The sequence below is a fragment of the Notolabrus celidotus genome, chromosome 11, assembly GCF_009762535.1.
Source record: "Notolabrus celidotus isolate fNotCel1 chromosome 11, fNotCel1.pri, whole genome shotgun sequence".
Lineage (NCBI taxonomy): Eukaryota > Metazoa > Chordata > Actinopteri > Labriformes > Labridae > Notolabrus > Notolabrus celidotus.
The window spans coordinates 7,991,967-8,004,100 of NC_048282.1; the positions used below are offsets into that span (position 1 = coordinate 7,991,967).

The following is a 12,134-nucleotide window of genomic DNA, read 5'->3' on the forward strand; positions in this document are numbered from 1 at the left end:
AACAACAACCATCTGCTCCTGCTAACTGTCTTTTACTTTCTACACTTAATGACAAAGCTGTGAAATTCCTGACTGTGTAAAAGAGGCCGTGGTATCTCGTCCCTGGTCTTTAACCCTGACCTGTGTTTTTCTTCCTGTTTTGCAGAGGGAGAGTTTCTCAGTGTACGGCGAGTACTGCAGTAACCATGAGAAGGCTCTGCGGCTCCTCATGGAGCTGAACAAGATCCCCAACATCAGAACCTTCCTGCTGGTGAGCCACCACACTCCTGTCCTCTGCTTATCTTGCTTTTTTCTGTCACATTTCTTCTCCACTCCTGAGTCATCGAATCCATCCTTCTTCTGCATTTCTTATGGGCTTTCTTCTTCTTCCTCCTTCATGACTCTTACTTCTGTTAATTAGGTGTTAAGAACCTTTCATTATTTAATGTCACATGAGTCTTGTGTATCGTGCTGCTCTTGTTGTGGTTTGTCCTGATGACCTCGTTTTCATTCCAGGTTTCTTTTTGACTCTTTGCTTTTGACCTACATTTTTTTTCTCCTGTGACTCTCCTCTTGCTTATTTCGTTTTTCCGTCAACTATCCATCCTCTTCCTCATTGTTCCCTCCATTATATCACCTCAGCTTCCTTGTTAACACTTGAATAAAGGACAGTAACCACAACAGGGCCAGAGGGTTTTTCCTGCCTGTACAGGATGCAGCCACCATCAAGGTCGCTCTTGTAGTGTTTCCGCAACCAGCTGTGTTTCCACGCCCAAACCTTTGGGCCCTGGACAATGAATGAACTCAGAATTGTTTGCGAGGGCCTTTGAGTGGCGGTCCAACCAACGCAATCATCCACAGATTCTGGGCCAGCCAGCTGTGAGGTGTTGGCAGCGTTTATGGGATTGGCCGAGAGATCAGAGGCGCTGCGTTTATCGCTGCCTGATGGTTTACTTCCCTGGCATTATTCTGACCCACAGCAGAGGAAACATCGGGATCACAGTGTTGCTGTGTGCTTTGGCTTTTCGCTCCTCCTGGCTCACTCATGCAGTGGTAAATTGGTTTGGTGTTGTGTGACACTGATGCTTCCAAAATAAAATCACAACACAACATCTGGTTATGTGTTAAGCTGTTGTCAGACCTGCTCAGTGTAATCTCAGATACTGGACCAGGCTGGTGTTTTGTGTAGCAACCACAAAACAGAAACACGATTAATTTAATAACTCCAAAAAAACACAAAGCTCTGCTTTTTATAGAGCTGCCCCCAAAAGATGAAGATTTTAATTATCAGAGGAGTTGCCCAAGTGTTGACTCTGACATCATCAGTTAAATGTCTTCACTAGTGTCTGCAGCTCTGACAATGCAGGAGAAACAGTCTGTGAGGCCGTGAACTTTCTGGCCTCAGTTTGACCTTTCACTGTTTGCATTAACACAGCTTTATACGAGGTCACCTCCTTCCAAGACAAACATACTTGTTGATTGAAACTGATAAAATCACACTTTGTTTTTTTTTTTCGAACATTCTGCTTCTGAACCGTGTTACAAATTGTTGCAAGATGAGCTGTAGTTAGCCTCTTTGCCTGTCTCTTCATCAGTGTTTATCATTTACAAGGTTTTAAAAGGGAGACAAATTATAAGTGGAGGTCTAATTCGTAAATCAGTTTCAGTCTTGGCATCAGTATCTTTCCGACACTCTTCGATTGAGCTTTGGGCCCTTGATACCCTTGATCTAGATGGCATTCATGGAGACTCTGATAAGTGTGCAGGTGAAACATGGGACTCATGGAGATTAATAAAGAAGTTTAATGTTGAGCAGAACTGAAGGTTGAAGCCATGAGCAGCTACAGTAAAGCTTTTGGAACAGCTAAATCTGAAATGACGGAGTCTGGTACAGTCCTAAAATGTAGGACATGTTGGCAAAGACTGTACTTTTTACATCGGCTCAGGGTGTTTGGTGTGAATCAGCAGGCTATGTTTTTGTTTTATCAGGCTGTACTGGAGAGTATCATTAGGTATGGGATGACAGAATGGTATGGTAACCTCTCTGTTCAGCTCAAAACCAAACTCTCTCGCCTGGTGCAGACTGCCATGAAGGTCATAGGGAAGACTGGCAACCCTTCCCTTCAGGCCATTTATGAGCAGTGTGTTCTTGGGCAGGCCCAGAGAATACTTGGAGACCCGTTGCATATCCTTTACTTTGAGTATGAACTTTCTGGAAGAAGGTAAAGAGTCCCCAAATGCAAATTGAATCGTTTTAAAAACTCCTTTGTGCCGATCTCTATTAGAATTTCAAATATTAAATAGCCTGTTAGGGTTGGGACAGTGTTATGGTGCTCTCTCTTTAAGAGTATGCTGTGTGTTGTATGAATGTGTATTATTTATTGTACTTTTCTTATTTTTTTATGTGTTCTTGTGTCATTGTGGTCATTTTTGTAGGATCAGGTAACGTGCAGCACTGATGTCAAAGACAAATTTCTCTACGGGGACAATAAAGTACATTGTGATCGTGATCGTGACTTAGAAAGGAGGATGATTGAAAAAAAGCAGCAGAGGATACGGATGGAAGGTTTCCTAATTATTAAATCAGTGACCATTACTAATCGTTGTCATGGCAACTAATGGCAGGACTATTATGTTTTACCATTGGCTTCCTTTAAGCGTGTTTAATTCCACTGGAATTAAATTCTGGGTGAAACTATTTTTATGGTAATTGATTGAGGAGAGCTTCTGAAATTGTAAAAATGGAGTCTTCATAATTACAGTGGAAGAGGAGAGAGGAATGGAGAGAAAGCAAAAGGAGGTCAGAGTGAAGAGCAGAGGGAGTTCTGGCTTCAGGCTGGCAGATTACAAATAAGCAGAACACGAGAGGAGAAGAAGAAAAGAAAGCCAGCGAGGTTTTAGATGGAAGTGGGTGTGTGGGAGAGGAACACATTGGGAGTTTTAATACATTAGGAAAGCATGGAGCCCCAAAGTTCAGCCCAGTTGTTGCTCATTTTTCCATCAGAAACACTTCACAGCCCCCCTCCTGCCTCTCATGTGCTGCCTGGAGTTGAAAGGAATCGCTGTATGATTGTAATGCTCCAAAGTGATCTCCTGCCTCCTTTCCCACTGGAGAACACTCAAGTGGTTTATCTGCATGGCTGCTTTTGATCTTTCATCCCATCCCATGAGCTCCCAGCACACTGACAGGCTGCGCAGCTACGAAATACTACAGAGAAACCATGACTGTAACTGTAAGCCCCCTCCCCCTCTGCTCCTCTGAAGAAAACCAGCCTTTCAACTGGTTCTGTGGGCCAGTTTGGTTAAGCCCAAATCTTCTGGGGAATGAAAGCCTTTTTAGAGGTTTCTCAGTGAGCCTTTGGTTGAAAGAGAGAGGATGTTATGGAGGGTTTCCTTTCCGCTACACAGTAGAAGAAATATAGAGCAGACATAACGATATGTGAGTCAACAAGCCTGCTTCAAAGCACACATTGTTTTAAATGTCTGGACTTTTCTGCTTTAAGAAGAATATCTTTTGATTCAGATTCAGATTTAAAATACCAAAATCTTTAAGCGTGGTAAAAACAAGCGGTAAAATGTCTGCAGACGTGCAAATAACTGCAGCTTCTCATGTGTCCAGTTGAAGACGCCTCGGATAGGCAAGGAAGTCTTGTTTGGGTCAGGTTGAAGTAACAAATGACTTTTTTTTTTTATTTTGTTTTTGCAAAATTATTCCAGTACAACCAATACAGTATAATAGTTAACAGTCTTTTGCTGTTTTTAAACACACACACACACACACACACACACACACACACACACACACACACACACACACACACACACACACACACACACACACACACACAACTGCCCTCCCACCAACCCACTCCCTCAAGCCCCAGCTCAAGTTAAGAAAACAAAATATAAAATAAAATACAATACAATCAAGTAATATGTGGTACAGAAATAAATACAAATGACGTTGTGTCTCTGTAGCTAGTTTCTTTATCCGTTACAACGAAGCGGCAACCTCCGGTCTGAAAATATGAGTAAATGCAGAAGTGTTAAAAGCTGCAGTTCATCGAGGATCAGCTTGAGGCTGGCTCCGGAAGTACCAGAAGTCACATACACATGAATGGGGAAAAGACAATCTTTATAGCCGAAATAAACATATTTACAGCCTGGTACAAAACATGAGTGTATTCTGAATAGCTCATTTCTTATAATAATAATAATAATAATAATAATAATAATAATAATAATAATAATAATAATAATAATAATAATACATTTTAGACTGATTTCTTGATGTGCTCTCACTGTGAGGGGGGTGAATTTTTTTCTAACACAGCAATTTTGAAGATATTGAGATTACTAGTCTTCCAATGAGAGGCACAGCTGCCTGCAGGAACACAGCAGCTGTTGGCTAGGAGGCTCAAAGCCCGCCTCTTTACGTCACACTGGCTCGACAGAAGCAATATGGCTGCCGCTGACAATTGGCCTCAAAACTGCGTTCAGAAACAGATGGGTGACGTCACGGATACTACGTCCATATTTTATACAGTCTATGGTTACAACTTTACTGAGAATAGACTGTTTATAACTCATCCGTTTTAATGACATTTGGGCTAAGAGTTATGCGTAACGTGTCATAATTAGGACTGTGGCTGATTTGACGTACACGTCCACCTATTAGCTGGTTTCCATCTTAGCCAAGAGTTAGCTGAATTCAGAATTTCCAATATGGTGTCCGCCATCTTTGGGCTTGAGAGCGCTGCTCTGAAACCAATGAGTCAGAAAAAAGACCTGAAAGCGCTTTAAGAATTAAAAATAAAACTGACTTCAGGGAATAAAAGCATTGGTGGTGATCAATAATGAAACTCTTCCATGAACTCTGGCTTTAGTTATTTTGATTTGTGCACAGAGATCAGGAAACACTCTAACTAAATGAATTTATATGTGAAGTTCAAGTTAATAAATGTAGTTCTATGTGCTGAAAAATAAGATGGAAACATTTACAAATTCCTAAAATTAAAGACTGACAAAAGGGAGCTCATTTTAAAATTCACACATTTTATAAAAGTCTAATAAAGAAGAAATATGCCTCCTCCATTTCAGTCCGAGGAAAACCTTTGATCCACTCTTCAATATGTTAATACAGGGCGCATATCTCAGTGTGCATACAGCACTTGTTTTTAAAAGCAGGAGACATATTGACATGCTCCACACCTCAATCATTTCTCCTGACAAACTGAGACAGTTATTCTTATGCACCTGGATCTGTTAGAGATACATCGCCGGTGCAACAGACTGTGACTGAATAGAAATGACAACAAGAGTCAATTAAAGTAATTTATTACAGAAAAACACGACTGGAGTGAGACAGCAATGCAAACTGCAGCAAACTATTTTCAGTTTTTTTAGACGGATGCTGTCTTAGATAATGAACCGTTTAGAAAAGTCAAACAGGCTCATGTTGCAGCGATGCTCTGTGTCCAGACAGAGCTGGACACACAAGGAATAACTTCTGCTTTGCACATCCAAACAATAGCAATTTATGAATAAATATGCTTCAGACTTAGTATGCACACACTGACTAATTGTTGAGAGGTTTTCTTGACTCCGAATGCTTTTTATTTGCATTGTATGTTTCATGCATGTACAGTTTCTCTTTCTGTCTAAAACACAACTTTTCTATTAAAAAAACACCTTTTTGTGTATATTGGTGTGTGATATTGTCAAACTGTGTTTTACTTTCAGCACTGCATGCTTCTGGGAGGGAAGAAAAGCACAGATATCCCCCTGGAGGGCTACCTTCTCACCCCCATTCAGAGGATCTGCAAGTACCCTCTGCTGCTGAAGGTACAGTCAGCTGCTGCACTCGTGTCACGATGCTTCTGTCAAATAAAAATGCAGCCTTTTCACACAACCCAAATCTTAAGTCATGAGTCATGATGAAACAGAGATATGGTGCACAGTGTAATGTCATTGTGTTGAGCAATAACAGTGACCCATTATGATAATTGCGCAGCAGACTTTAGTGCAGGAACCTTCTGCCTAATGGCATTTTAAGGCCAAGTCTTCCCCACCTACTTGTTTATATTGAACTGTTGGCAGGGAGGCTTTTTGACTTCTCTAGAAGAAGTTGTTTTCAGTAAAGGCCACAGAATACTTTCAGCCCCTCAATGAAATAAATATTTTTTCTGTACCTGCTGCCACGAAGTCTTTGATTCCTGTCTAAAGCCCCTCTCTTTTTCTACAACCTAGGAGCTGCTGAAGCGGACTCCCAAGAAGCACGCTGACTACCCAGCAGTGGAGGAGGCTCTGCAGGCCATGAAGGCTGTCTGCTCCAACATCAATGAGACCAAGAGGCAGATGGAGAAACTGGAGGCTCTGGAACAGCTGCAGTCTCACATTGAAGGCTGGGAGGTAAGAGTCAGACTGACAGAGTGAGAGAGCAGCACAGCAGTCTTCAGGAGACTTGTATGTCACAAGGAGGCAAGATGGAGGCCGACAATAAGAGGAGAAAGGCCAATACATGCTGGAGAACTGAAACCTTAAAGGCTGAACGATAGTGACATGAGGGTTAGGGGCAATGGTGTGACATTTAGAGGGTAAAAATTGAGGAAAAGATGGAAAGAGCTTCCTCACACAACAAAATCAAGAACAACCAAAATAGAATTAATTAAAAAATGGCTTCTTTAGGAAATACCACAACATACATGGTTTTCATCTGTGTGAAGAGTTAACCACTCTTGAAGCCAAATCACCGCTCTGAGCTCAGGGGCCACGGTCGGGGCTTGGGAGCCGAGTGGAGGGTCCAGTGCATTTTTCACGCCTCCCTCACCCACCACAACAGAGGCCTTGTTTTAGCCGGCACCAATGGGACAATCCACCCACTCAGGGTGCCAAGGGGGATGCCAACGGGCATATGGCCCAATCAGAAGAGACCTAGGAAGCAGAGCTGGAGACTCACATGCACTGGGAGGGTTATGTGAGGGGACCTTTGGAGGGGGAGAGGAGGAACATTGAAGGATGAAACCAGAGAGAGGGCCCCACCGGGACATCCCATTATCAGTTCGCCAAAAACAATTCCTTTTTCTCCCTTTGCCTTTGAAACAGAGTCACAATCTGACATGTATAAATGTCCAGAACAGGAACTTGGAAAATTCAACTTCACAATGTTGAAAATAATACTACCCTCTCTCCTTACTGAAACAGAGTAGTTCACAAACAATTATCTAAAGCAAGAGGACAATTAAATGAAAAAAACATTGAACAGGTGAAGTAAATATAAAGCAACCACAATAAAAAAAAAAACCTGTTAAGATCAAATAATCAAGAAAATCCATACTGCAGAAATGATTCATGAAGGTGATTAGAATGAAGGCGGTGACATTTCTTATTTGTGCAGTAAACCTTATAGAATGTTTTGAGCTGAAGTGGGAAAATATTGACGGTAAAAGATCATACAGAATATTCTCACATTCCTCTTGGGTGTGTTTCTTATTTTCTTTCAAGTCCACAGTTTATAGATTAATTTGCATTCGTCCTCCACCCTCATTAATATCTCAAAATCACTACATCTGGTGCTGAATGGAGTGTCCGTCATTAGAGGAATATATTCAGAGAAATTCACATCGATGTGCATTTGAAGCTCTTGGAACATTAAATGTGAATTTTACACCACTTTCAGACTCTAGATGATTGAGTGCTCGGTTGGAAATAATAATGAATAATGGAAATAATCGTTGAACAATGATGATGCAACACTAATGTAAGAAGCATTGACGTGAGGCCCTTTCACATTGACACTGGAGTAGCTCTTGTTTTTGTCAATTCCAAAAAAATGCCTCAACATGAATGATTAGAGCACTTGATGATTGTGTTGTTGCACAGCATGCAGCTTTTCTTTCAGGTTACAGCCAAACACTAATTCTGGCTTCATGTAAAAGAAGACGGCTCAAACAGACTGTAATTTCTTCTGGCACAGACCATCAGTTTCTCAATCCTCTTCCTCTGAACTACTCAGCAGAAAGTCGGAAAGGCACTTCACCCCCACCCAAAAGAGCCTCCAACCTTACAGCATTAGTTCTGCTCCTCTTTCCTCTCTGCAGCCACTCTCCTGGATAATCACCTCCAGCCCTAATGGAAGGGGACGCCAGCAGTGCAGAATCAGGCCCAGACACATTACCTCTGTACAGATACACTGCACAAACACAAACATACACACTACCACCATATATTCTTAACATTATAAATGCATGAAAGTGTACAAGTGCACTCAAACACACATCACAAAACATGAAACCAGCATGGCCTCTCTGACACACACACACACACACACACACACACACACACACACACACACACACACACACACACACACACACACACAAACACACACACACACACACACACACACACACGCACACACACACACACACACACGCACACAAACACACGCTCGCTCATAGCCCCTCCCCACTTCACCTCAGCTCAGTGCAGTTTACATGAGGTTGAATCGATCGTCTGAAACTCAATCCCCCCTCAGACTCTGTCGGTATGCACAATTTTTTAGAAAAGCTCAGAGAATCATTTTCCCGCGATGAACTCTGCAGCGATGAACATCCATCATAAACGTACTCTCACGGGAATCAATTATGGACACTGGAGCGTGGGCGTGGCCGACGGGGGGGGGGGGGGGGTTCCACAGGGTATCTGGTGGACCCGTGTTTGGAACATCAAAGACAATGGTGGAGTCCAGTTCTGATGGATACGTGTGTGCGTGGGGAGGGTGGTGGTCTGAGGGTCGGCTGCCAAAGAGGGGAGAGGGGCGGGGTTTGTCCTAAGTCCACACATGGGTGTGTTTAGTTCCAGCTGATTTGGCGGGGAATGATCCGTCTAACAATGAGTAATGAGACGTCTTTCATTCGATGTATGAGCTGCCATGTTTTGACAGCTTTGTTGGGCAGCATGTTTACCGTCTGCTGCAGAGTCATTAAATTAATTCCTTTAGTTTTTCTTTGCTTGTTTACAGTTAAATCTATTATTGAGGACTCAGGCAGGAGCATGATGCTCATGCTCTGTGAAAGCTTTGTTTGCTCCCTGCGGAGATATTTGAAAATACTGAAAGTGATTTTCTGAGCTAATGATGCTACAGTGATGTTAATAAATGGTAACTATGTTACAGCTACTTCATGCAAAGGTTTATTAGTCAGCATGCTGTGCTGAATCAATGAGGCATTTTTCTCAAAGCTCCAGATTGACTTCAGTGAAGTCTGAGAAGTTCATGGACCACTTCTTTTATTACAAATGTTCATAATTTCTGTGATGTAACTTGAGTCAGAAAGTGCCTTTTGCATGGCAGACACACATGGCATTTCATCATGATTTCTACAGAGAGTAAGTCTAAAACACAAAGTCTGTGTGACATCATGTACTCCCTTCTTTTACACACATACGGCTGTGTTCTTGTGTATTTGTAACTTGTTTTTACGCCCTGAGAAGAGGATATTAAAACTTTGTTTGTTCCTAAAACAAGAGTCCCAAAGGTAACAGCTCTGCAGGACTGCACTAACCCTTTGAGTGTTCAGCTCCTCAAACTCACACATGAAGAATTTGCTTAAAGTGTCAGTCCCAGAAAGCCGTGCAGTAGTGTTTTTATTCTCTTTTGCTACTTAGTTTTGATATGAAGCCTCTGAAGTTGAAGAATAGACTTGTGACCGCATTATTGTGTAGTGCTATTTTGATGGTATCCTTTAAACCGGCTGGTTGAGGCCAACTTCCAGCTCCTGCAAGGTTAAAGGACAATCTCTATCAGAGGGGCTGGTGTCTTTAGAGAAAGCAGTTTCCTGACTTCTTCTGAGAGAAAAGGAAAGAGCTAACTGTGCAAAAATGTTTTTATTTCTCTGATGCCTGTCCCATGTCTGCTTATATCAATCTCCTGGACAAAATCCAAAACGTTTTGCACCCCTAAGTCTGTAAGACCTTGAGATACGTCAAAGTAGAAACAAAGTTTAAAAACAGCAGAGTTATATTTTTGCAGTGTTGCATTGAGTGTCAATTAAATCGGGGTGGAGAACAGCTGTGTTTACTCCTTCCTATCATTGAGGATAAATGAAAACAAACTGTCTAAAACGTCAAAGTGGAATTTCATATTGTTTCAGTGAGGTTGTGAACTCTTCAAGTTTTGATACAGACAACAATGTTTTTCTTACCTCTCCCAAATTTAGCCTGTTATCAGAGCGTCCATGCTCTGCTCTGATAAAACAAGCTATTCCTGCAGCACATGAGCATGAAGACTCTGTACACAAAGGATAAAACTGCCATCCGAAGTTGTGTAACGCTTTCATGTTGTAACAGTGAAAATGTTTCTAATGTCTCCTCCATCTTTGTGTGTCTTCAGGGAACAAACCTGACGGATATTTGCACAGGGTTGCTCCTTCATGGAAATCTCCTTAAAATCTCAGCTGGAAACATCCAGGAGCGCGTCTTCTTCTTGTTTGACAACCTTCTGGTGTACTGCAAGAAAAAGTCCAGGTGAGACTATGTGATCCCTTCTCCCGTAGTCTGTTTGTTCTAAAAGGATAATTTAGCTCAAGATCAAAACCTAATGCACAAAAACAGAAAGAATCTTAACCTTAAAACGAGCTGTTTCATCGCATTGCAGCACGTAGCAATGGATGCTTGCTGTCCACACTGCATCAAATATTCACCTCCATTACGTTATGTGAACAAACCACATTTATCAGCTGTGTGCAGGAGACCAGCGAGAGACTTACTCTGCACTTTATAACCAGAAAATATTATTAATGCAGCACTACCTCCACTTTGTTAAACAGGCTAACAAGCCTTAAAATCAATAAACATTTTTTGTACCAGACACTCTGAGGGTCATGGCAATCCCTTCAGCTCGCTGCCATTCTGAGGCTTCTGTAGTGAAATGAGGCGGTATCGTTCAGGTAACACCTCATCTGACTGGAACTAACGGCTCCTCATTTGTGTCTACATAAGATGGGACTGAAAATAGCAACAAGACGTCAAGTCAAAACAGCACGTTGCATTGTTTCACTCTACATCACCTGCAGCCAGTTAGGACTCTCAAATAGGAAACAGTGTTGTCAGGTTGATTTCATCACTGATGCTCACTCACATTGCATGCTTGTAGGACAAAGTGTAAGCTTCTGTTATGTGGCAGTAACAAATAATTACCTATCTTTGTTGATCAAATGTTTTCATGATTATTCTTAAACATAGCAAGACAATATATGGGTTAAAGAATAACAGTAAAACAATTGCAAAAATACAAAAATACCAACAAACATGGATGCAGACAGCAGGAAACGTCCTCTTTGAACCAATAAAGCCAATGACAACAAAAGCATCACCCAGACCTGCAGGTCCATTTGACAGGAATTTGATTTCAGCTGAAATAAGCTGAATATTTTAATATGTGAATATTTAAACAGTTTTCTGATCCATGCATACACCGGCATATTGTCATACTGGATCCAACGTATCAAGCTGTACCAGAGGCATGTAGGTTGGCTTTAGTGGTATTATAAGAGCTTTGTTTCAAGGATATTTTCAGCTGGAAATCAACACTGGGTCGAAGAAGAAGCCACAACCGTCTACTAAAATAAGCTAAACATGGAGCTTCTGCCATAAGTCAGGATGTAAATCCACATTCCTGTAGGTTTATGTTATGCAAGCAAAACCATAACAGCTGCATGTGTCGGCTGCTTCCATAGTAGAAACTTCATGAATGTGTAACGCCTTGCTCTGCACTGGCACCAGCGGATGTTTTTTCCTGCAGAGAGTAACCGCAGTGTTGTCCCATTTCCCAGGGTTTCTGGAAAGAAGTCCACCAAGAGGACCAAGTCTATCAACGGGCCACTCTATGTGTTCAGAGGCAGAATCAACACGGAGGTGATGGAGGTGGAAAACGTTGAGGATGGAACAGGTTTGTGTTTGCCCTGCAGCGTTATGTTTGGAGAGAGTCTATACGTTCATTCATGCAGCTTCATGCTGCGGAGTTTTATGATTTCATGAGTATTAAACGTATTTTCTGTCAGTGCTGTTACCCGCTGTCTTGAGGTGTTCACTTTGAGGGAAGATTGCATCCCGAAGTGGTTAGTTTTCAGAATTCACAACTTTGTTTTTAAACCTTG

The 12,134-nt window shown here is 41.8% G+C and overlaps 1 protein-coding gene across 1 annotated transcript in view; it reads left to right on the plus strand.

Annotated features, from left to right (window-relative positions):
- The window catches only part of prex1 (phosphatidylinositol-3,4,5-trisphosphate-dependent Rac exchange factor 1), a 111,555-nt gene that overhangs the window by 33,788 nt on the left and 65,633 nt on the right, over window positions 1-12,134 (plus strand). Inside the window, exons 4-8 of the mRNA XM_034695807.1 lie at window positions 146-250; window positions 5,722-5,823; window positions 6,229-6,390; window positions 10,370-10,503; window positions 11,811-11,926. Of these exons, the coding sequence (XP_034551698.1) occupies window positions 146-250; window positions 5,722-5,823; window positions 6,229-6,390; window positions 10,370-10,503; window positions 11,811-11,926 (619 nt within the window). The remainder of the gene's footprint in view (window positions 1-145; window positions 251-5,721; window positions 5,824-6,228; window positions 6,391-10,369; window positions 10,504-11,810; window positions 11,927-12,134) is intronic.